Source organism: Mustela erminea, chromosome 9 (assembly GCF_009829155.1).
Source record: "Mustela erminea isolate mMusErm1 chromosome 9, mMusErm1.Pri, whole genome shotgun sequence".
Lineage (NCBI taxonomy): Eukaryota > Metazoa > Chordata > Mammalia > Carnivora > Mustelidae > Mustela > Mustela erminea.
The window spans coordinates 56,209,016-56,235,625 of NC_045622.1; the positions used below are offsets into that span (position 1 = coordinate 56,209,016).

Here is a 26,610-nt window from a genome sequence, read left to right on the forward strand (position 1 = left end):
TCCCACTAGCAGTGTAGGAAGGTTCCCCTTTCTCTGCATCCTCGCCAACATCTGTCATTTCCTGACTTGTTAATTTTAGCCATTCTGACTGGTGTGAGGCGGTATCTCACTGTGGTTTTGATTTGTATTTCCCTGATGCCAAGTGATGTTGAGCACTTTTTCATGTGTCTGTTGGCCATTTGGATGTCTTCTTTGCAGAAATGACTGTTCATGTCTTATACCCATTTCTTGACTGGATTATTCTTTGGATGTTGAGTTTGTTAAGTTCTTTTTTTTTTTTTTTTTAAGATTTTATTCATTTATTTGAGAGAGAACGAGTGAAGCATGTCACCAAACAGGCAATACAATGGCACTAAATTCGCATCTTTCAATAGTTACCATTAATGTAAACAGGTTAGATGCCCCAAACAAAAGACACAGGGTATCAGAATGGATAAAAAAAAAACAAGATCCATCAATATGTTGTCTACAAGAAACTCGTTTTAGACCCAAAGACACCTCCAGATTTAAAGTGAGGGGGTAGAAAACAATTCACCATGCTGATGGACATCAAAAGAAAGCTGGGGTGGGAGTTCTTATATCAGATAAATTAGATTTTAAGCCAAAGGCCATAATAAGAGATGAGGAAGAACACTATATCAAACTGAAAGGGTCTGTCCAATAAAAAGATCTAACAGTTTTATTTTTTTTTTATTTTTTAAAGATTTATTTACTTATTTATTTGACAGATCACAAGTAGACAGAGAGAGAGAGAGAGAGAGAGAGAAGCAGGCTCCCTGCTGAGCAGAAAGCCCGATGCGGGACTCGATCCCAGGACCCCGAGATCATGACCTGAGCCGAAGGCAGCGGCTTAACCCACTGAGCCACCCAGGCGCCCCAAAAGATCTAACAGTTTTAAATATCTATGCCCCCAACATGGGAGCAGCCAACTATATAAACCAATTAATAACAAAATCAAAGAAACACATTGATAATAATACAATAATAGTAGAGGACTATAACACCCCCCCCTCACTGAAATGGACAGATCATCTAAGCAAAAGATCAACAAGGAAATAAAAGCTTTAAATGACACACTGGACCAGATGTACATCACAGATATATTTAGAATATTCCACCCCAAAACAACAGAATATACATACTTCCCTAGTGCACATGGAACATTCTCCAGAGTAGATCACATCCTGGGTCACAAATCAGGTCTCAACCGGTACCAAAAGATTGGGATTATTCCCTGCATATTCTCAGACCACAAACTGAAACTAGAACTCAATCACAAGAGGAAAGTTGGAAAGAACTCAAATACATGGAGGCTCTATTCCTTTCCAGTCTGTTACTTTTAGGCTCTCTCTTTGCTTAGAGGACCCCGTTCAGTATTTCCTGTAGGACGGGTCTGGTGTTTGCAAATTCTTTTAATTTTTGTTTGCCCTGGAAGCTTTTTATCTCTCCTTCTATTTTCAGTGACAGCCTAGCTGGATATAGTGTTCTTGGCTGCATATTTTTCTCATTTAGTGCTCTGAATATATCATGCCAGTCCTTTCTTGCCTGCCAGGTCTCTGTGGATAAGTATGCCAATCTAATATTTCTACCATTGTATGCTACAGACCTCTTGTCCCAAGCTGCTTTCAGGATTTTTTCTTTGTCACTGAGAATTGTAAGTTTTACTATTAGATGACAGGGTGTGGACCTTTTTTATTGATTTTGAGTGGATTCTCTTTGCTTCCTGGATTTTGATGCTTGTTCCCTTCTCCAAATTAGGGAAATTCTCTGCTATAATTTGCTTCATATACCTTCTGCCCCTCTCTCTCTTTCTTCTTCTTCTGGGATTCCAGTTACTCTAATATTGTTTCATCTTTTGGTGTCACTTATCTCTCAAATTCTCCCCTCATGATCCAGTGGCTGTTTGTCTCTTTTGCTCAGCTTCTTTATTCTCCATCATTTGGTCTTCTTTATCACTAATTCTCTTTTCTGCCTCATTTATCCTAGAAGTAATAGCCTCCATTTTTTACTGCACTTCATTAATAGCTTTTTAAATTTCAACTTGGTTAGATTTTAGTTCTTTTATATCTCCAGAAAGGGATTTTATTTCTCCTTTTATTTTATTTATCCCTTTAAAATTTTTATTTCTCTGATATCTTTCGTGCTTTTTTTGAGCCCAGCTAGCACCTTGATAATTATCATTCTGAACTCTAGTTCTTACGTATTGCTAACGTCTGTATTGATTTGGTCCCTAGCTGTCGGTACTACCTCTTGTTCTTTTTTTGTGGTGAGTTTTTCCACCTTGTCATTTTATCCAGAGAAGAACAGATGAATGAGAGAACAAAATACTAAAAGTGTAGCAACAACCCCCCCAAAATACACACTAACCAAATAGACCCAAAACCGGGGGAGAAGAATCGGGAAGGGGGAGAATTTTAAATATATGTGTGTGTACACACACACACACACACACACACACACACACACAAATGTGAATTTTGGTCTGTTAGAAGAAACTACCTCCCAAAATTTTAAAGAAGGAAAAACATATATATACATAAATCAGGGTAAACACAATGAAGGGATAGAATATGACTATAAAGGGACGCCTGGGTGGCTCAGTTGGTTAAGCAGCTGCCTTCGGCTCAGGTCATGATCCCAGCGTCCTGGGATCGAGTCCCACATCGGGCTCCTTGCTCGGCAGGGAGTCTGCTTCTCCCTCTGCCTCTGCCTGCCATTCTGTCTGCCTGTGTTCACGCTCTCTCTCTCTCTGACAAATAAATAAAAAAAACTTTAAAAAAAAAAAGAATATGACTATAAAGATGAAATAAAATTCTAAAAAAAGGAATTGCTAAGATAAGAAGTTGGTTGAAACAAGAAAAAAAAAACAAGAAAGTATGTGATCAGGGTGGAAATTAGAACAAAGCCATGTGCTAGATTTAGGGTATATTTTGACCTAGTAGAAGGAATTTTATCCCAAAATTTTAAAGAAAAAAAAACACCTATATGTATACAAAAAAATAAGGTTAAATACAATGAAGGAATAAAATATGACTATAACAATGAAAATTTTAAAAGATTTTTTAAAAGGTATTGATAAGATAAAATAGTTTAAAGAGTTTAAAATAGGAAAGAGGAAAGATTTTAAAAATATAATAAGAAAAAAATAAAATTAAAAACATTTAACTTTGAAAGGGTCAAGGATTGTGGGAAAAAAGCCATGAATTTTATGTGTTCCTTTCCCCTAGCTCTGGAGTTCTGCATTTCTCATTAATTGATGAACTTGGTCTTGGCTGGATGTTCTTGCTGATCTTCTAGGGGAGGCAGCTGTTGCAGTGATTCTCAAATGTCTTTGCCCGAGGTGAAATTGTACCTGCCAGGGGCCAGGCTAGGGCAATCTGCTTGGGGGTTCGCTCTTGGGAGCTTTTATTCTCTGAATGCTTTCCAGAGCTTTGGAGGACAGGAATGAGGATGGTGGCCTCCAAATCTCTGGCCCTAGAGGAGTTGAGAGCTCAGGGTTGCACTCCTCAGTGCACCCTCAGATAGAAGCAGTCAATCCCACCTGTCTCCCTGGTCTTCAGCCATACTCCAAGCTCACCCAGCCTGTGACCAAGCATTTCTGTCTCTGGCGCTCGGCCCTGTTTGGAGTCTCCAAACCCAGCTGATTCCTGCCACACGCTCCCTCGCCACTCCTCCTGGAAGAGGAATGTGAATATCCTCGGATCTGCTGCTTGTTGGGTCCCTGCCCAAGAGCAGTGGCCCGACTCTGCTGCAAATCTCGGTTTAAGGTAATCCTGAGCTGAGAGCACACTCCTGTGCTTTGTCACTGTAGCTGTCTACTCTGCTCTGATACCTGGGAGCTCTGCCACACTCAGACACCCCTGCTCTTTTTGTGATCCCACGGGTCCTGAGACCACACTGTCTGCATGAGCGTTCTCCCCCTCGCTTAGCCTCTAAGCAGAGTGATGTCCCTCAGTGGAGCAGATCTCTGAAAAGTTCCGATTTTGTGCTCCGCTGCTCTTTCACTTGCTGGCAGCCTGCCCCTCCCCCCGCGCTCTGTCTTCCTGAATGTTGCCTCCGATTCACTTCTCCGCACATCCTATCTTCTGGAAAGTGGTCGATTTTCTGTTCCTAGAATTGCTGCCCTTCTTCTCTTCTCTCTCTTGTTGAGTTTGTAGGTGTTCAGAATGATTTGATACCCATCTAGTTGAACTTTTGGGACCTGATGATATTTAGGTCTCCTGTTCCTCCACCATCTTGCTTCTTCCCCCAGGAGCAGTTTTATTATTAGCTTTAACGTAACTGATTTTGTTGTTGTTGATGATGAAAGTGTTTTTTGCACTAAAAACATACCAAGTTAAGCCTGCTCTGGCTTTAGCAGCCTTCCTCTTCTAGAGCTCAGCCAGGACGAATAACCCATACAGTTTGCTGACTTTTGAAGTGTAGCTAAGTTCTCCCTGAAGATGCAACACAAGTCATAGCACAATTGATCATGATTGTCCCCCTTTTTGTTACCTCAGAGGGGCTGCCTTGCCCAAACTGGGAAGAGCAGTACCTTACTTACACCCTTACAATTTCATGGGGCTCACTAGTGGGAACCTGGATGGGCGGGCCTTAAATCCAGTGTTCAGGCTACCCCATATTCAAGTCTGGTGGGCATGTGCAGAGCTAGCACTGCGGAATGGCTATCTGCCTAGACTGACTTGCAGTGTCACCAGGAGAGCACACTCAGCAACTAGGCCTCCCAGTTAGAAAGAAATTCAGATTCAGGCTGTTTTCTGGAGCCAACAGATTCAAGAGTCCATTTAATTTATTTTTTTCCCTTATGCCTATTAAAGAAAAGAAGCAACAAAAAAGCCTGTAAAACCTGAGGTTAGAATGTTTCCCATCTCGCTTCATAGGCTTTCCGCTCACAGCAATAAAAGTGAGGTTTGCTATCAGGATGATGTTTTGTAGGCTCTGTCTCCTAAACATCTTTGTTGTTTCCCCTCTCCTCTTTATCCCATTATTACTATTTTAGCTTTGCCTTTGGGATCTTGCAGTAACTTCCTGTCTGGTCCCTCCTCTGATCTTACCTACTCTGAACCCCTGTGTACAATTGCTGCTTGAGTAGGTAAAACACAAATCTGAAATTCCCAGTTTAAAGTCCTCCAATGGATTCCTATTACTGAGTGATAAATTCCATCCCTTAGCCTGTCATTCAAATTATTTCACAATCTGTTCTCAGTCTACCTTTTTATCTTCATTTCTTCTTGCTTTTCCCTATACACTATAAATGCCAAACATACTGAACTATTTGCCATTTCCCTAGTATGGCATATGCTTTCATGCTGTCATGCCTGAAAGGAATATATATTTCTTTGTCTCCACTCCTCCACACCTCTGACAAACTCCTCCCACTCATTGTTCAAGGCCAGTTAAAACGTTTCTTCTTTTGAGAAACCATTCCCAGCTTTCCCAGACCTGTTCTTCACTCTCTCCTCAGCATTCAACATTCTGATAACACCGCAGCATTTTCTGACTATATGCCATATATATTATCTATAGGTTAATATAAGTAATCTATATTATTTCCCTATTAGACTTTAAATTCCTATGTAAAGAACCTTACATCTCTGGTTAGCATAGAGTAAGCATTTGCTAGATGTTAACTGTGCTGATGCATAATGATGAAGAAATATGGATTAGCTCTCTTTGGCCTTCACTGACTACCCATCACCAGAATCTTGTTATGACAATTTTTTTTTTTTTTTTAACTTGGGATAACCCATCAACAGAAGAGTGAACAAGACAAGAAGAAAATTGAATTGCTTTAAAGGAAGGGGATTTCTAAATTGAAGTCTGGCTTAAAGGTGGACAACCAGAATGAAGAAGGAGTTGAAGGATTTTTACGTCTGTTTGTATTTGGACAAGAGAAAGGCAGGAAGAATAACTGATGTCTTCATCTATCTAGAGGATTGCCCGAGGTCACAAGGAATAGACCTGGTCTATGAGGGTAGAACTGGGACCAGTTCTGGGAAACTTTCCAAGGTTAGATACCTTATGAAGCAGACTTTTTGGACAGAGTGAGGAATTTCTTAACTTCCAGAGCTGTCCAGCAGGAGTTTTGACTGCCTGAAGAGGTTCTGAGGATACCATCATTAGAAGGATGTGCTGGCAGAGGCTGTGTGGCTAGCTTTGTGGGCCATTATAAAGGATATTCCTGTACTGGGTGGCAAATTGGACTTAATCACCTCTTATAACTCTGTGATTTAGTGCCTGCCTGATGCTTTTCAATAACATGAGCTTGTCCTCTTTTACTATGCTGAGTGGGAATAATAGCTTATTTGTTTGTTTGTTTGGGTAACTGAACCATCTTTGACCAAATTGACTCTTGAGAGTAATTTTCTATTTTCCCAGATTATGAAGCTGAAACATGGGAAGGTGGTGTCAGGGGCATGGCAGCCAGATCCAGAGGTTTATGTTGAGGGGAATCATATTTTGAGGAGAGGTAGGGAAGGAATTAGGAATTGACTTGTCTCATTCAGCAGGCCTGGGTTCTGTCTCCACTCTTTATTTACAAGCTATTTAAGATAAGTCTGAGTTTTAGTATCCTTATATCTAAAATGGGACTACTAAGATTTTTCATGGACTTAGTGTGAAGATTAGATTAAAGAAGGCCTGACAAAGTGCTTAGAACATACTACAGGTTCAAAATTATATTCTTCCTTTGGTCTTCTTTGTTTTATTTTATTTTTTTATTTTGCTTGTTTGGGTTTTGGTCACCCTGGCCTTGGGAGTGTGGGGAAGGACACTTTTTTTCTCTTTCATCTTGAGCTGCAGACCTAAAATGTCTTCTTTGCATAAGTGTCTCTCCCTACTCTGTTTCAAAAAATTGAAGCAGAAGGAAAACTTCCCAGACTCTTTCTATGAAGCCCGCATTACCCTGATCCCCAAACCAGGCAAAGACCCTGCCAAAAAGGAGAATTTCAGACCAATATCACTGATGAATATGGATGCTAAGATTCTCAACAAGATCCTAGCAAACAGGATCCAACAACACATTTAAAAGATTATCCACCATGACCAGGTGGATTCATCCCTGGGCTGCAAGGATGGTTCAAGATTCACAAATCAATCTATGTGATAGAACAAATTAATATGAGAAGAGAGAAGAACCACATGGTCCTCTCAATTGATGCAGAAAAAGCATTTGACAAAATCCAGCATCCGTTCCTGATTAAAACACTTCAAAGGGATAGAGGGAACATTCCTGAACTTCATCAAAACTATCTATGAAAGACCCACAGCAAATATCATCCTCAGTGGGTAAAAGCTTGCAGCCTTCCCATTGAGATCAGGAACAGGACAAGGATGCCCACTCTCACCACTCTTGTTCAACATAGTATTAGAAGTCCTAGCAACAGCAATCAGACAACAAAGAGAAATAAAAGGTATCCAAATTGGCAATGAAGAAGTCAAACTCTCTCTCTTCGCAGATGACATTATTCTATATAAGGAAAACCCAAAAGACTCCACCCCCAAACTACTAGAACTCATACAGCAATTCAGCAACATGGCAGGATACAAAGTCAATGTACAGAAGTCAGTGGCTTTCTTATACACTAACAATGAAAATACAGAAAGGGAAGTTAGAGAATCGATTCCATTTACTAGAGCACCAAGAACCATAAGATACCTGGGAATAAACTTAACCAAAGAGGTAAAGGATCTGTATTCGAGGAACTACAGAACACTCACGAAAGAAATCGAAGGAGACACAAAAAGATGGAAGACCATTCCATGCTCTTGGATCGGAAGAATAAACATTGTTAAAATGTCTACTGCTAGAGCAATCTATACTTTTAATGCCATTCCAATCAAAATTCCACTGGTATTTTTCAAAGAGCTGGAACAAATAATCCAAAAATTTGTATGGAATCAGAAGAGACCCCCGAATCGCTAAGGAAATGTTGAAAAACAAAAATAAAACGGGGGCATCACGCTACATGATTTCAAGCTTTACTACAAAGCTGTGATCACCAAGACAGCATGGTACTGGCATAAAAACAGACACATAGACCAGTGGAACAGAGTAGAGAGCCCAGATATGGACCCTCAACTCTATGGGCAAATAATATTCGACAAAACGGGAAAAAATATACAGTGGAAAAGACAGTCTCTTCAATAAATGGTGCTGGGAAAACTGGACAGCTATATGTAGAAGAATGAAACTCGACCATTCTCTTACAGCGTACACAAAGATAAAGTCAAAATGGATAAAAGACCTCAACGTGAGACAGGAATCCATCAGAATCCTAGAGGAGAACATAGGCAGTAATCTCCCTACTCCCAAAGCAGTAATCCTTTTTGTCTTCCTAAGCCGGGGAGTTCGTCTTCTAGCCTTTTGATACTCTTGCTTTCTTACTTCCTATAAGGATCAAGTCATTTCAGACATAGTCCTCTGATTTCCCTTAAAAAGTATTTCTAATTTCCATATTAATAAAGAAATGTAATCTTCAGTCCTAGTCCTAGTGACAAGAAAGGATTAGATTGTATTGATAGCTATAAAGCAATTAAAACAGATACATCAGAATCCCAGGAAACCTGACCACTATTATAGCTTTTGGGATACAAAGTAGAAAAGCTCATTTGTGTCCATTTGTTTTCTTTACTCTTGACCTTCAAAGAATATAAGTATTGAAGAGGCAGACTTCCTTCCAAGGACCAACTCATAGTTATCTGGCAGGTGTGGAAAAAGCATTGCTTTTAGGATTCCCTTTCCAGTTCCACTGCTGATTGCTGAAAAATCTTAGTAAAAAAGACACTTCACCTTTCCATATCTGTTTCCTTAACTATAAAATGGGGAAATAACATTAGTGTTTTGGTTTTCTTTATTTTTTAAATATTATATATATATATGTGTATATATATTTTAAGATTTTTTATTCTATTTATTTGACAGAGAGAGAGAGATCACAAGTAACCATAGAGACAGGCAGAGAGAGGGGGAAGCATGCTCCCCGCCAAGCAGAGAACCCAATGCGGGGCTCGATCCCAGGACCCTGAGATCACGACCTGAGCCGAAGGCAGAGGCTTAACCCACTGAGGCACCCAGGCATTTAAATATATTTTTAAGTAATCTTTACACCCATCCTGGGGTCTAAACTTACAACCCCGAGATTCAGAGTTGCATGCTGCACTAAGCCAGACAGATTTCCCAGCATTAGTGTTGGTTTGAGGCTCAAATGAAACCACAGGTATAAAAATATCTTTTGTATGAGCAATGGAAGAAATGTATATGGTGTATTATTTGAACTCAGTATCTTGACCCCTGATGAGCTTCCACAGATCGGGGTAGCCATGGAGGATTAGGATCTGCAAGGCATTCTGCTCCCTTGGGTTTTGAGAGTCAAAGACAGTGTCTTTGGAGTGTGCTAGGAGGAGACTTCCAGTAGGGAATAGCCACAAACTAGCAACTGCTTCCGTGGCCTAAGCTTACATTCTAGTGGTGGGACACAGACAGTCTACCCTAAGCAAGTAAATACATAGTATGTCAGATGAAGTGCTGTGAAGATAAACAAAAAAGGATAGAAGCATAGCGATTAGTGGAAGCTGAAAGTACTGGTTTAGAAAAAATGTTAAGGTGATCTTTGAACAGAGTTCCAGGAAGAGGGAATAGAAAAGGTAAAGGATGAAATTGGAAAAGTGCTTGGCACATGAGGAACTGCAAGGAGGCCAGTGTGGCTGGAATAGATCAGCATGGGGGCAGATAGTAGGAGAGGGGGTTAGAAGAGGTGGCTGAGGCCCAGGTGGGTCATTAAAAGGATTTCCACATTGTCATGGGAAGCTACTGTGGGGCTTAAAAAGAGGAGTGTCATGATCTGATTTAATGTTTTAACAGGATCACTCTGGCTGCTGAGGGAAATAGACTGCCAGAATTAAAGGTGGAAGCAGGGAGACCAATGATGAAGCTAGTGCAGTAATCTGGAAAGAAAGTGTGTAGGCAGTGAGAGTAAGATTCTGAGTGTATTTTGAAGTGGAACTGAAAGGGTTTGCTGACGTGGATGGGAGAGAAAGAATAGTGTCAAGATGACTCTAAGGTTTTTGGCCTGAGGAACTGGAAGAAAGAGTTGTCATTTACTGATCTAGAGAAAAACTGCAGAGGAACAGGCTTGGAAGGGAGTAGGGGGACAGAAAGTGAAAATTTTTTTTTTAATATCATAAGTTTGAAATGGTAGTAATAGCTGGCTTTTTGAAGGCTTAACTATTTGCCTGGCTCTTAGTGCTTTGGGGTCTTAACTAATTTAATACTTATACCAACTTACTAGGTAAGTAATAGTTCCATTTTACAGATGGGAAAGCTCAAGCACAGAGAGGATAAGTGGCTCAAGATCACACACATAATAGTGGTGTTGCTAGGATTCAAACCTAAGCCTAGATCTAGCTCCAGAGACCACACTCTTAACCACTCACCATATAGCCTTGGTAGTCTAGCAAACGCCCAAGTGGACATGTTGAGTAGGCAGTTAGATACTAGATGTTTACGAGAAAAGTCCTGTCTAGCAATATGAAACTCAAGACATAGTGACAGAACTAGGAAGGTAAGTTAGGGCCATAAAGGGAGACACGGTTATAAGGAGACAAAATCATGAGATCAAGCCAGCAAGGCAGCCTTTCCCCTCAGGTGTGGTTAGCTCATGAGTTCTGCTCCTTAGAGCCAGGCCACTTATGGATGGCCCCCAGATGCTACCTATCATGCTTTTGCCTGGAATGTCCTTCTTCCCCCTTTCTTATCCACATCCAGGAATACCTACTGCCCAGCATAATCCCTGACAGACAATAGGTACTAAAAAGATGTTGGTTAATGAAGGCCCTTCCTCTGCTCACTCCACCCTTATCATGGCACTTTTCACATAACTGTCCACTTATTTATCTCTCTCCTCCATTAGTTGGTGACCCACTCAAAGCCAGGGACCCTGTTGGATTTGTTTCTCTTGTTTACAAACCTCTCATAGCTCCAGAGTACAAACCACCCACCCCCGACACACACACCCTGGTAATCTCTGCACTGAGTACCTGTTTTCTGCTGTTACCTGTGCTAAGCTTTAGAGATGCCAGCATCATCAGCAACAGAAGCAGCAAGATTAATACTATCAGTTGGGGCCAAGGAAACAAAACCAAACCAGGAAAGTAGTAGGGAGGAAGCCCAGCTTACCTTTGATGCCCTTTTTAGAGAGGGTGGGGAAGAGATTCTCTACTGGCTACAAAGACTATTTACTACCACCTTATGTTTGAGAAGCTCAGATGCTTCCTGTCCAGGCTGAGGGGAGGGGAAGGGATAGGGGAGGGCACAGTGTGTTGACAGGGAGTAGGAAGGAGGAACTGACCAAGAGCTATTGTGTATAAGCAAATAAGACATAGCTGTGTCTTCAGGGAGCTTACAGCTTGGGGAGTGGGGGCAGGACAGGAAATATAAACATACCAATAATGTATTGTGTGATAAGTTCTGTAATTAGGGATGCATGTGCCTTTAAATCTGTTCTGTTCTGAAGGGCAGAAGATACAGGTACAATTAGTGGTATGAAAAGTCATTTTCAGACAATCAGAGTACTCACAGTGGAGTAGGGGTCTCAGAAAGGAAGGAGTTCACTATCCATAGAAATATAAGGGCTAGGCTGAATGGATCCCATGACCATGTCACAGGGGAGGTTCTAGCCCCAAATGTGAGGATGGACCAAGTGGCCTTTAGGGTGCATTCTAGCATCAGCAGTCTGTAACTCTGAGTCCCTTTCCTTTCTCTTGGCCTGAGGATGTCATTTATAAAATGACAAGGGTTGGAGGATCAAATAAATCTCCTTCTATTCCACCATTTTACATCTGCCAAATTCAAGTGAATGAAAAATAAATCTACTTGGAACATTGAAAGAAGATCCTATGATTTCCTCCCCTCCCTCCCCCCCCCCGCCATTTGGCATCTGAAATGACAAAACAAGGGTATAATTACCCTTGGCCGCACAGTCTCTCACATGAAACTGAATATAGATTTCAGCCATGAGACTGGATTGCTTTGCTTTCCAAATTAAACCCCTGACTTTCTTCTTGATAAGTGGCAGACCTCCATAATACTAATTAAGAGACAAGTTGTCCACCTTGGTTCTGAAATCAGAAAATGATTGGGGGGTAATGTTAGATGAATTTTCTTTGGAGTTGGAAAGGATTTAGGGAAAGGCATATTAACAAAGACACATTATTAAAGTGCAATATTTACAAATCCCAAAGAAGCTTTTAGGGATTTAGAGATTTAATCTTTGACTTTTAAAATCAGCTTTCCATCATCAGTCAAAGTACCAATGAACATTAAAAAGCTGTTGGGAGCAGTGAGACAGGCACTTACATACAGCTAGTGCAAGTACAAATTGATATTCTTATCTAGAAAGTAGTTTGGCAAAGTAGGTGAAAACTCCTAACATGCCACTTCTCACTTCTGCTGATTTTGCCCTTTCCGAGGCCCATCATCTATTGCCGGGAATTTGCAACGGACTCCTGACTGGTCTCTACTTCTCTGCCCTGCCCCCATTATAGTCTGTTTTCTTCTCTTTTCATTTTTTAAGATTTTATTTACTTATTTGAGAGAGAATGAGAGCAAGCATGAGCAGGGGAGGAGCAGAGGGAGAAGCAGGTCCCCCACTGAGCAGGGAGCCCGAGGTAGGGCTCAATCCCAGGACCCCAGGATCACGACCTGAGCTGAAGGCAGACGCTGACTGAGCCACCCAGGGGCCCCTATAGTCTGTTTTCAACACAGTAATCAGAGTGACCCCTTTCAAACAAAAATCAGATCATGTTATTCTTCTGCTCAGACCCCTGTGATCGCTTCTCATTTCACTCAGAATGAAAGTGAAGTCCTTTCAGTAGGACTATAAGGCCCTCTGTGAACTGACCAGCCCTTTATCTCTCTGACTTCCTCTACTACTACTGTCCCCCCCGCCCCATTTGTTCTACTTCAGCCATACTGGCCTCTTCGCTGTTCCTCAGACACATCCAATAGGCTTTCCACTTAGGGGCTTTCTGCAGTTTCCTTCACCTGAAATGCTCTTTCTTCAGCCATCTACTTGGTTAACTCTATTTCCTTCAGGTCTTTGTGAAAATCTTACTTCTCAGTGTGTCTTATACTGGTTACCCTATTCAATATTGCAGTGCCCTCCCTCCAACTCTGGCACTTCTTATACCCTCTGTCCTGCCCTTTTCTCTTTTCCATAGCACTTTAGACTGTGTTTATTCATGTTTACTACTAATCCACTGCCTTCTTCCACCCTTCAAAAATATAAGCTTCAGAAGTACAGTTTTCACAGTGTCTGGCACAGAGTCGCTACTCAAATATTTGTTGAATAGATGAGCTTTTAAAAATAGCACTGTCTTTTGACCTAGAAATCTCACTTCTAGACTTGTTCCTAAAATAATCAGAGATGTAGTCAAAGATTTATTTAGGTCGTTTTCATAGTTGTATTTATTATAGTGAAAATTTTCAAACAACCTAAACATCTGAAAACAGAATAATGGTTAAATGATTTGATCTATATACATAATGGAATATTAAAAAGATATTTAAAATAATGTCTTGAAGAATATGTTTTTGAAGAATAAGAATATGAAGAATATATGGGGAAAATGCTTATAATGTTAAACCGAAAGAAAATGTCTCCGTGGCTCAGTCTAAGTGATCGACTCTGGAGGGTAGCTCAGGTCATGAATTCACAATTGTGAGATCAAGGTCTATGTTGGGCTCTCTATTGGGTGTGGAGTCTGCTTAAGATTCTCTCTTTCAAAAGGGGAACCCTCTTACACTGTTAGTGAGAATGCAAACTGGTGCAGCTACTCTGGAGAACAGTATGGAGGTTTCTGAAAAATTTAAAAATAGAACTACCCTATAATCCAGTAATGCACTACTTGGTATTTACCCAAAGGATACAAAAGTACAGATTCAAGGGGCGCCTGGGTAGCTCAGTTGGTTGTCTTCCTTCAGCTCATGTCTTCTTGGATTGAACATGCCATGTCAGTCTCCCTGCTCAATGGCAAGCCAACTTCTCCCGCTCCCTTTGCAGCTCCCCTGCTCATGCATGCTGTCAAATAAATTAATTTAAAAAATACAGATTCAAAGAGATACATGTACCCCAATGTTTATAGCAGCATTATCAACAATAGCCAAACTATGGAGAGAGCCCATCAGCTGATGAATGGATAAAGATGATGTGGTATATATATACACAATGGAATATTACTCAGCTCTCAAAAAGAAAAAAAAAGAAATCTTGCCATTTGGAATGACATGGATGGAGCTAGAGTGTAAGTGTGGTAAGTGAAATAAGTCAGAGAAAGACAAATACTATGTCATCTCACTCATAGGTGGAATTTAAGAAAGAAAATAGATGAACATATGGGGTGGGGAGGGAAAAGAGAGGGGGAAATAAACCATAAGAGACATTTTTAGTTTTTTAAAAAGATTTTATTTATTTGAGAGAGAGCACGAGAGAGAAGGCACAAGACGAGGAAAAGTCAGAGGGAGTAGCAGACTCCCCACTGAGCAGGGGACCCCCCCCCCCGCCCATGCAGAACTTGATCCCAGGACTCCGATCACGACCTGTGCCAAAGGCAGACGCTTAACCAACTGAGCCACCCAGGTGCTCCTGTAAGAGACTCTTAAAGAAAGATTGAAAACAAACTCAGGGTTGGTGGGTTGGGGGATGAGCTAGATAGGTGAAAGGTATTAAGGAGGGCACTTATGATGAGCACTGGGTGTTGTATGTAAGTGAATAATCACTTGATTCTACTCCAGAAACCAATATTGCACTGTATGTTAACTAAGTAAAATTCAAATGGGGAAAAAAAAAAAAACAATTCTCCCTCTTCCCAACTCCCCCCCCTCTTTAAAACAAATGTGAAAGAAGCTAGACACAAAAGGGATTGTATGATTCCATTTATATAAAATACCTAAAATAGACAAATTTATAGAAACAGAAAGTAGATTAGAGGTTAACAGGAGCGATGGGGAGAGGGAATGGGATGTTACTGCTTACTGGGTACAGAATTTGTTTGGAGTGATTAAGAAGTCTTAGTAACAGATGGGGGGATAGTTGTAAAACATTGTGAACACAATGCCACTGAATTAATTATACACTTAATATGGTTAAAATCACAAATTTTATGTTATATGTATTTTGTCCCAAAATACATTTTTCAAAAAAAAATGGGGCTCCCCATTGGCTCAGCTTGTAGAGCATATGACTCTTGATCCTGGGGTCATGAGTTTGAGCCCTGCATTGGGGAGTAGATTGTACTTAAAAAAATTCTTTAAGCATTTAAAGAAAAAGAAAAAGAAAACCCTCTATGTAATAGACAGTGGCAGGCTAGATCTGGCTTGTGGGCTAGAGAGCCAGTTGTGAGCATCTTTTCCTAACTGTTCTTTTTGATTTTGGTAGCTTGAAATTGGCCATGGTGGGAGTATTTATACCATGGAATTTGGCAAATGCTACACATAGAGCTTGACTTCAATCCCCTCAAGCTAGACTGGTTGAATATTTACCAGAATACCACTGACAATATGTGCATAAAAATGTGTTGAGGGCGCCTGGGTGGCTCAGTCAGTTTCTGCCTTCAGCTCAAGTCATGACCTCCGGGTCCTGGGATGGAGCCCCATGTTGGGCTCCCTGCTCAGCTGGGAGCCTGCTTCTCCCTCTCCGTCTGCACCTGTTCATGCTTTCTCTCACTCACTCTGTCTCTCAAATAAATAAATAAAATCTTTAAGGAAAAAATGCGTAGAAAACTATTTGGAAGGATAACTGTTACTACCCCTGGGGAGTAAAGTAGTGTTGGAGCGGGAATGTGAGAGTGAATTTAGACTTTTTACCACATACACTTCTATAGTGTTTCCTTTTTTTTTTTTTTTTTTTTTACAGTGAGTATATAGACAGAATTCTTATACTGCTTTTAAAAATTAGAAAAATTAAAAGAAAGAAAAATCTGCATATGTTGGGACTGTGGTACTGGTGACTTTCCTCATAGAGGCTAAAAGCTAGTTGCATATACTATCTGAAAAGGCCCACAGAGAGGCTGAAGGCCAAACCTGGGATTTGGATTCTGTTTCCTTTTCTTCCTGCCCAACCGCCTGGGGTTTTTTTTTTGTCTCTTCACAGGTTACCCTACAGCCTACCCGGCAGCAGCCCCTGCCTACAATCCCAGCCTGTACCCCACCAATAGCCCCAGTTATGCTCCAGGTAAGAAGAAAGTAGAGATCAGCAGTAATGCCTGGGGTGGGAGGTGGGCTCTGTTTGGAAAAACAAACCCATCTGCTGGCCTTTCCTTGTCCTTAATCGCTCTGGACTCAGCCTGTCCAAGCCTGATTCTCCTGGGAGTCCCCTCTGGGAATTGGGGCAGTTTGGACTCAGGATTGGGGTGGGAATAGAATTTCCCCCATTCTCCTTGGGACTTAAGTTTGACCCATCTCTGCTCTGCTGGCATATCTAAGACATGCATCCTCCTCACAGAACCTTTTCTGTTCTCCCAAACAATGTCCAAATCCATTCTTTTTTCAGTTTCCCCTAAGGCTGCCATTGAGACACACATAGATGCAAACACACACTCACTAGACTTCCTGGATGTGGAATTGGAAGAGAGTGAGAGACTTGCCACCAGAGGATAAAGAGCTGGTTTTCAAGCTGAAGCAAGGAAGCTGTTTTTCAAAAATAACAAAGCCCTACCACTCCTTGGATAGAGATTGAGATAGATTTGAAAATGTTGAAAAGTTATTTTTAGTTTGGGCTAGGAGCAGTGCAGAGGTCTTAACCCCTGATACTAACCCTCACACTTAGCGGGTCCTTTAACATTCAAGGGGTGGGAGAAAGTACAGATACTGCCTTTAGAAAGTCATGGGTTTGAATCCTGATAACTCACTAGCTGTGAGGCCTTGGACAAGATACCTCATCTCTCTGAGGAATGTGCTGCTTACCTCAGAGGTGTAGATGGTTTTATATAAGTTTCTCTTCCTTTACTCAACAAGTATTTATTTGTTGAATGTCCTCCATACTAGAATTGAGAAAAAGAACTGTCTGTGCCTAAAATAACTTACAGTTCATTTGGTAGTTGGCATTTAAACAAATTTATAGCCATGTGACAAGTATTGTGAAGAGAACACATGTAAGGAGAGGAAGCAGAGGAGAGAACAACAGTCGGCCTGAGGCTGAAAGTGTACAGGAGACTCCACGGGGGGCCAGCAGTAGAGATCCAAGGGAGAAGCAGGGGTCGATCTTTTAAGCACACAAAGGAAGAATTGGGCATTCTGGACAGTGTAGAGCCTGGGCAAAGGGATGGCAGTGTGAGGACATGACACTGAGGAACCTAGAATAGTGAGAGAATGGTTGAAGCACACTGGGGCTGGAGAAAATAGAGGAATCTGAACTACTGATGTCCAAGGGCAAGATGTGGAAAGGCCTGAATGCCACGATAACACCCACTTTCTTGTTTAGTAATGGTTAGAGTTAAAAAGCTTGAAAAGATGTTAGAGATCCTCCAGTTCAACCCCTTCTCTTGACATGGAGATCCAGAGACAAGCAGTGTTTTGTCCAGGTTACCCAGTGAATCAGCAGTAGCATAGGGACTGGAACCTTTGGCAGATCTTCTGGTTCTTGGTCTCATGCCTTTCTGTGCCCATGTAGCATTCATCCTACCATCATTCCCTTTCTTCTAGAATATTTAAATGAGAGAACATGGGCCATGTCAGAAGACTTGGGTCTGAGTTCTGTGACTTCCTAAATTTAGCAACTTTAAATCACCTGACCTCTCTGAAACTTAGTTATTTCATTCTTTTTAAAACACCAGAGTAGTCTCTCTCTCTCTCTCTCTTTTTAAAGATTTTGTTTATTTGACAGCAAGAGAGGGAACACAAGCATGGGGAGAGGGAGAGTGAGAAGCAGACTTCTCTCTGAGAAGGGAGCCTGATGCAGGACTCGATCCCAGGACCCTGGGATCATGACCTGAGCCCCAAGCAGATGCTTAATGACTGAGCCATCCAGGTGCCTCCTCAGTTACTTCATTCTGAAGTAGGGATCATTTTGCAGTCGTACACACATGTACACACATACTGTGAATCCTGTCTTTTTTGGGAGACAAGAACTATTTTATGCAAATAAGTATAGTTAACCCCTAAAGTGCTTTACGTAGCTGTGTCATTCCACAGACATTTATTTTGGCCTGCGATGTCCAAGGCACTCTGGAAGACACTGGATGTAATTCAAACTCGAGGAAGCTGAAAGTCATGGCCCTCAGAGCTTGTGAGGGTAGCAGTGACCCACAGGCTAAAAAAAATCCATCTCAGCATTAATAGTTTATTCTATATTAACTTTTAGTCAGTAAGATATGTATTTCCAAAAAATGTATACTGTGAGGAAGAAACAATAAAATCTGTAGAAATTAACTCTGATAAAAGATTTAATCAAGTTTGATAAGTTCTGTCTTAAAAAAAAAACAGTCGTTTTCTATCTTTCACAGTATGGAAATAAGTTAAATCTAAATGCTGTGAGATCTGTGAATTGGCTTGGTAAACTGCCTGGTCTGAAACAAAATGAGGTGAGTAGTTGTAGAAGGTCAGCTAAGGTCAGGAAAGAAGAAGATGGGTTGTCTGTGTAGTCAGGAGGCTGCCGTGATGTGTGGAAGCAGTCCATGAGATGGTGAGGCTGGGAGTGAAGACGACGAGTTAGTGGATAGAGCCTGCTCATACAAGAGGCTTCTAAGAGGGCAGTGAGAACAAGGGAAGGTGGAATTAAAGGAGGGATTTTTTTAGATAGGAGCATGGTTAAGTAAGTGTTGATGGGAAGGAGGTCAAGTCAGAGGTGCAGGAGGAGGGGTACCAGAAGGATCCAGGCCTTCAAGGAGGCTTTGGTGAGGTGAGAAATACAGAGTTCCATTCTCTTCTTTGTTTTGGGGAGCAGGTGGAGTGGGTGCCTCATACAGGAGGGCAGCTCTCCCTCTTAGACTAAAGAAAAAGTCATAGATGGATGTGCTTAAAATAAATTGCCCAGTGGAAAGTGGAGTGATCTTGTCTAATGATTTTGATTTGCTGAGAGAGGGGCGAACAAAGATAGAGGGAAGGTTCTTAAGGAGAGAGGTCAAGGTGTGAAAGCTTTACTGGAAGGAGAAGGTAAGATAGCTGTGTAACAGGAGGCCCCATGGAGGTTGCAAGCCGGAAGTCATCAGAGCTTGATGTCCAGCACTGGGGCATTGTCTCATAATGTTCAGAACGTATGGTGAGGGTTTCTGGAATTGTTTGAGGATTAGTTTGCCAAGAAAGTGGAAGTACAGAAAAGAAAAATAAATTAGTGATATTTGTTGAATGGTTCCTGCGCACCAGGGACTATTTTAAGCTTTTTTCTGGATATTGACTTGTTTTCTATCACAACAAACCTTTGAAGTCATTACTGTTGTTATTCCCATTTTCCAAGTGGGAAAACTAAAATTTAGAGAAGTTGGGAACTGGCCGAAGATCCAAACCATGCATCCTGCTGTGTGTTCCACAGTTGGGCAGAGAGAGATTAAGGAGTTAAACTACAGCAACCACACTAGGGAGAGCAGACAGGAAGAGCCAGGACTGTGGAATAAGGAGATGAGATTGGAAAGCTCCTAGCATGTGTAAAGTACTAATAAATTAATTTTAAGACAAAATATCAGCCCTCACCTAACTTTATCTTCCCCAAATTTGTGTTTCCTTTGAAACCCATACACTGTAGAGGGTGATGTTAACATATTGTGTCAGAAAGCCCCAAACTAGGAGTTGGAAGGACTGGGGTTATAGCACTAACTCTCCTGCTGATTTTGGTGTGACCTTGAACAGATCCCTTTCCTTTGGAGTTAGACACACAGACACACGCACACATGCACAACTGGTCTGTTTCGTATTTTGGGAGGTGAACCTCGGCATTCACCTGGTCTCCTGACTGCCCTAGGGGAGCTCCTGCTGAGGAAGAGCTGGCTCAAGGACAGAGAAGGTGGTGTAGGTTCCTCTCAGCTTCCTGCCAGAACCAGCCATTTGTGATGCCATGAGATGCCTGCGGGAAAGGAGCCAGGCTCTCAGGTTTAAATTTCTCTCAGCTTCTTCAAGGAGACCAAGAAGTTGCTTTAGAGAGAGCTATTTTTAGCAGCTCTAAGTACTCTAAGATGTCATCGGTTCAGGGTGCAGGGAAACATTTCACTCTTTCATTGGTTCTGAAAGCAGTGTGGGTACTTGGAGCTTTTTTCCCAAGCTCTTAATGACTTCAGGGATCTTATTTAAGAACTGTTTGGCCCTGCAGGAGGCGGGAGCCAACTGAGACTTACTTTCAGAATCTGGAAACCAAAGGATGAATCACATTGGTAATCTGACTTGAAAATGAAAGGATAAACAGAATAACTCATATAGATAGAAATGAAATACCTCATCACAAGAGGTTTATAAGCCACTTTCATCTACTATCTCACTTAATCTCATTGCAACTTTATAAAGTACAAATGTAAAAAAAAAAAAAAGTACAAATGTATTGTTCCTATTTTGCATATGACAAATATGAGGAAAGGCAAGGGAGAGGAATATGTGTTTTCTGAATCCTGTCATTTTGCAGACACTGTGCAAGGCATGTCACAAATGTTCTTACTTTAGTCTTGTGTGAACTGGATCTTCCTGCTTCCAGTTTTGCTCAGAGGTTAAATAACTTGTCCAGAGTCTCACAACTAAAAAGCAGTGGAGCTGGAATTCAAACCCAGTCTATCTCACCCCATAGCCTATGCTCCTTCTAAAAGCACCGTAGTCTCCCAGAAATTTTGAGGGAAGTGTCTCTGCATTGGTCCTAGCCCTGTGGGGCTTTACAGAGAGTTCTTCAGAGGCCACAGCTGATGATTTTGTCCCTGTACCTTATTTCTGGTACATTAAGCCTCTGTCATGTGTGAAGTCCCTCTGCTCTGCAGAGAGCACTAACTTGGGTCAGCTACCTGGAAGATACCAGGCCATCAGGGAGGTGGTTCTCTTCAATGAATGGGTTTTTCTGGATGGCAAGTCTGTCATTCCTTCTGGGGTAGAGGCACTTCACACCCTCTGCATTCACTGTTTCTTATGTCACCTGGGGGAAACTGCTATCTTGAGACAGTCTGTTTTTGTAACTGCGATGTGTACTACTTTGCACAAATTCTTAGTGGTAATTTCAACTAACATTTCTATCCAACAGAGTTTCAGTTCCTGCATTCAGCTTATGGTAGGAGAGCTATTTTTCCTCATCTGTATTATGGCCTATGAATGTGTTATCTCGTAACAACGGTAGATTCCCTCTCCTTCCCTCCCCAAATCCCATCCCTTAGGCTTGGGCTCCCCCAGGTGGCTCAGCAGCAGTTCCTAAAGCATGCAGGAACATGTCTGATGGTGCAAAATCATGGGTTGGAGACACACATGAACCATCCCCTAGGGCAGCAATGAAGGATCATGGCACTAAAAGGCGTCTTTCCCCTTCCTCACCTCCGGGGTCCTGTCTGACCTAGGTCAGAAATGTTCACCCTAACCTGGCTGCTGAATTCAAACAATCTAGTGAACAAAATTCTTCAGCCTGTATGGCTCCTCTGTTGGCTTTGTGGCAGCCCCTGTGGAGGAGTACCTGGATTATGCCTATAAGAACCCCAAAAACCAGTCTGTCCCAGGATCTAATTTTCCATCTCCATTGGCAGTCTGACATGTTTGAAGACCTGGTTGACCTTAGATACAATCTGTTCCCTTAGCCCAGATCTTGAGCTCTGACTCATTTTCAGGGCATTTTCCTGGATGGTGAGAGGTGAGGGCCAAGTGTGCTAAATAAGTGAGGTCCTCTGGGCAGTGTGGACTCCAGGCCCAAGGCACCACGGGAACTTCTGGGCACCTGTGAGGGTCCCAGCAGTGTAACTGGACTAGGTCCTTTTTGTCAGACAGTAAGGGACCATGGGAGGGATTTGCCACTTTCACTACCCTCACCTGGGCTGCTCAGGACAATGTTTTCATTAAAATCCCTGCACACTTTCTCAGCTACTAACCTTGAATTATTTGGATGTTGAATATTGAATTTGTGTGTGGCGCATCTTTCAGGAGATGAGCTGTGAAAATTTCTCCTTGCCACTGCTGTGGGCTGCGCGATCTTGGGCAATTTGCTAATGTCTCCAGACCATAGGTAGTGTTTTGTTCCAGATGATCTCTTGGGTCCCTTTAATTGTTAATAATGTATCCTCTTATAATTGTATTATTTTAGCTTTTGCTAGTCGTAGACCTGTTCCCCTTATAATATATGGAGAGTCCATTTTTTGTTTGCCTCGGTATATATGAACTTGGACAGAGGACTCCATAAAAAGTGGGAGAAGCTTTCATGTTTCCTTACCCCTCTAGTTATAACATCTGAAATAGAAATACTAAAAAAGTATGTATGGAACCCTTCTCTTCACAAAACATTTTGTGCCAGACCCTATACTGGCCCTTTAAAGATAAAGACCATAAGACAAGCTCCCTATTCTAAAGGAACTCACAGTTTAGTGGGGGAGACACATAAGGCAGCAAGTACAGGGGCTTCTAAGAATCACAGAAACTAGGATAGGGAAGGAACTGTGGTCAAAGGGCGGGGAAAAGAAAAGATTTCATAGTAGAGGCAAGCTCATGATTGGTGGATTAATAAATTTTTAACAGCTGGCATTTGGGGAAAGACATACCAGGAAGAGTGAACAATGTGAGCAAAAATACGGAGATGTATTTGACACTTCTTGGCATAATCTGGGAATGATAGAGTTTATGTGGCTGTAGTGTAGGATTGGAAAGTGAGAACAGTGAGAGTCTAGAGGGATCACAGGGCTAGATCATGAGGGTCCTTGAATGCCAAATAGGAAGTTCAGCCTTAGCCTGTAGGCAGTGGAGAACCATGGAATGCTTTTAAGATTTTGTGATCAGGTTTAGGTCTTAGAAATATCTCTTGATTACAGTTTGGAGATTGGAGTTGGCAGGTTTAAAGTCAGAACAATGTGGAAGAAGTTGTAGTTGTTAAGAGATGATGGGAACTTACATTAGAACTGTCCAGAACTGTGGTGATGGAAGATGAGCAGATGCCAAAGTTAGAAACTGTAAGACTGGATGACACTTTTGATCCTCACATCAACAGTGTGAAGCAGTCAGGGAGAGAGTAATATTGCTATGTTATGAGACAACAGAATTGAAGCTTAGGAAGGTTAGGTGACTTGCCCAAGGTCCCCCAGCTAATAAGTGGCACAGCCCAGGCTAGAACTCAGATTTCCTGACTTACTGGATTATTCAGGATGATGGTCCCTTGCTGCCTCTCCTCCTTGTAAGTGTGCTTAACAGATTGTTCAAGTGTCAGAGGGCGTGAGGGCCCCGTATCCCAGGAAGTGAACAACCCAGCACCTGGATGTGGGCAGCATGCTGTGACTGGGCCATGGCCCTTCACTGCCAAGGGTTCTCTCTGTCTCTCTCTGCCTCTGTTCTAAATTGAGGAATAATACCTATACAGTAGCACATAGCACGCACTAGTCTCAGATCTACAGCTTGGTAATTTTGACATACGTATGCATTTGTATTTACCACCCAGTTCAAAACCTAGAATATTTCTAGGAGTTGGTACCTTCCATGGTACCCAAGAGCAGGCATGCCTGCCAGAGCAGCCTTCTCTCTTACTGTGCCTCTGAAGTTTCGCTTGGATTGTCTCTGTCCCACAACTGAACTCTGAATTGCTACCACCAACGGAATGGGTTCCTTTAGAATTGTACATGGAAGACGAAGATCATATGGTACAATCAACCAATGAGGAAGTCATGTTGACAGCTAATATTTGTTGGTTTTCATGGTCTTCGTATTTGTCCAGTTATTTAAATTATTAAGTATTAAAATAGAGAAATAGAGAAAATACTAGTACTTGTTTTCTGGTTTTCTGGTTTCAATGAAACCAGAAGAAAATACACACTTCTTCAAGAACATACATAGTTTGGTTCACTCGATCAGTTAGACAAGACATAATCAAAGGCACAGTCGCACTTGCTTCTTTCCTGGTTAATCTGGAATGTTATTTTATTGTGTGTAATGCTGTCTTGTTCACTTTCTGGTTGGCGTGTGGCTGTGTTGCATCCCCAGCTGGCCCATGAATACCTTGTGTGCGGTGACCATGACCCACGTGTGTTCCTGTCCACCGTGGCGCTCCCCTCAGTGCTGAGTGCAGTGTAGGCTTCAGTACTCTTTGGTTAATTTTGATTTACTTTGTCATGCAGTCCTTCAGACTAATGTCAGACTTTTGGCTTATGAAAATTATGGTAAAGTATGCACCACTTGGGGAGAAAAACTGGACTGGAACAGGACACCCAAATTCTCTGTGGCAAAATTCAGGCCTCCTGATTCCTTATGGAGTCCCTGAGGGGTCTTGAGGACATGTGACTTCTCAGAACTATATGTTTTACTTTTTAGGGAGTTGTTTTGAGTGACCAGGGCTTTCCAGCCACATCGAGTGGCTGGTTCTAAATTTGGAGACATTTTGATAAGAGTTTTCAACACTAATTGGATTTTTTATTAATCCCAACTCCCCCTACCCCCACACTGGGGAAAGGAAACCTAAAACTGACTGCCCTACTCCAATATTGTCTGCAGAGCCATGTCCTGATGTCCAGCAAAGGCTTTGGACTCTGCATGGGATTCTGCTAGATCTCCCTTTCTTCTGCCGGAATTCTCCTTTTAGTGTCACTTTCCTGCCCATGATTTCCTTTTCATATCTCAGCATCTGCTGTATATATTGCGGGCCATGAATGCAAGTGCAGTGTCAGCCCAGAACAGCTACACCTCCAGCCTTAGTTCAGCAAAACAGCAGTGTCCTTGACCTCCTCCTCTGGCCCCAGTATCTCCATGACTGAAGGAATCAGAGGCATTACGTGTTACCCGGCTGGGCGGAGGGGTTATGAGTTCTGTCTGAAGGAGGACTGGCCTTACCTTGGTGGAATTAGAGTGTATAGGCATACTTCTCATACCGCCCTGCTTTACCTTAGCCCCCTGTTGAACTGTTGCCATTGTAGCCCCCCCATCCTGCTAATGTTTTTAAAACCCCTCATGTCTAAGATCTTGAGTGCAAAAGATACTGTTAAAATTATTCTTCCTACTCTAAGTAGAAATTTGGGTGAAAAATGGTTTCTCCTCTAGGAGAAAATATGTCAAGAGAAATCTCTAAAAAGTTAGGCATTTTCCCCCCCTTTGAAACCCTCTTTCCTCTCTCCTTTCCCGCAGGATACCATGAAGGTAAGTTTTTTGAGTCATTCCGACTTCCTAGATCATATGAAGCATCATCCTTCAAATTTCTCAAGCTGAGCTTCAAGGTCAGCCTGGGAAGTCTCTGCAGATTTCTTTCAAACTGGGCCGCATCTCTATTTTACACCTGCCCCAAGTTGCCATATAATTTCTTAATGGCCCAGCAGATGCTCTCTAATTCATGAAGAGACATCTCAAGTGGGGCACCAGCAGCACCTCACCAGGAAGTAAAAAAATGTGTGCAAGAGGCTTATCTCTCTGGCCCCAGCTGGGCATACAGGAGAAGGAGTGGGAAGTGCCCCACTGGACAACCTGTGCCTTCCGAACTGCCAGAGCTCAGTCCCTTTAGAGGAGGTGACAGTCCAGCAGCATTCGTGTCATGTGGTAATTCTTTTGAGGTCTCTCTTTGGGAATAACTTATTGACCGCCCAGGTGAGATTTCAGGCATAAAAAATGAATACTCAATTAATCTGGCCGAGTACACAGTCGGAGGCCCACAAGTTGCTCCATATTGGTAAGAAAGCGGCTAAGGACTATCCCAGAGCCTTAGGCCGAAATGTCAGGCAGTAGGAGGTGGTAGTTGTAGGCATCTTCCTGGTTTTTGGTAGTGGGTAGAAAATCCTGGCTCTCTTAATGTAAGCTCAGTTTTCCTCGGTTTCAAATCATTTAGAAGTTCATGTCAGCAATTCTCCCAACCCACTCACCCATCTCAGAAAGGCTGAACCATCCTGTGTGTCTGAGCAGGGCCCCTCGGGTTATATGTTTCCATCCAGCACAAGACCCCTGCTTTGTGTCTGTGATTAGTGGTGCCCACTTCTTATTTCTGCCTAATGCCATTCTTGTGTCTTCCCTTAAGCAACTCTGCTGATGAAACAGGCCTGGCCACAGAACTCGTCTTCCTGTGGTACTGAAGGCACCTTCCACCTCCCAGTGGACACCGGGACCGAGAACCGAACTTACCAAGCATCCTCTGCGGCTTTCAGTAAATACAGCCTGTCTCTTCCTTTCCTTGTTCCCCTTGGTTGGGACTGATTTGTTTCTTAGGAAGAAAGGAAATGGAACTTTTAAAACTGACATTAGAAGATACTGTTTTAAGAGGTTCTCCTACCCACACAAAAAATTGACCTTCCTCATACAGAAAAGGTCATCCTCTTTGATCATGTACACAGCTTTGGGGAGACACAAAGCAGTGAGGGAGGGAAGAGGAAGTATGCACCTGGCCCACAAGTATGATTAGGGAAGAGCTGGTACTGCATTTCAAGGGAAAGAACAGAGAGCATCTCTGAAGGCCAGTGGACCTTTGGACAGAGAAGTCTTCTCCAAAACCCACTGCAGAG

The 26,610-nt window shown here is 42.2% G+C and overlaps 1 protein-coding gene across 5 annotated transcripts in view; it reads left to right on the top strand.

The window, feature by feature from the left end:
• Positions 1–26,610, top strand: part of FAM168A (family with sequence similarity 168 member A) — a 240,514-nt gene that overhangs the window by 199,045 nt on the left and 14,859 nt on the right. For 3 of the 5 annotated variants that reach the window (XM_032358344.1, XM_032358343.1, XM_032358342.1), the window contains 4 exons: positions 16,149–16,229; positions 21,201–21,227; positions 25,253–25,264; positions 26,130–26,255. In XM_032358344.1, the coding sequence (XP_032214235.1) occupies positions 16,149–16,229; positions 21,201–21,227; positions 25,253–25,264; positions 26,130–26,255 (246 nt within the window). The remainder of the gene's footprint in view (positions 1–16,148; positions 16,230–21,200; positions 21,228–25,252; positions 25,265–26,129; positions 26,256–26,610) is intronic. The other 2 variants (XM_032358345.1, XM_032358346.1) reach the window with 2 other exon arrangements.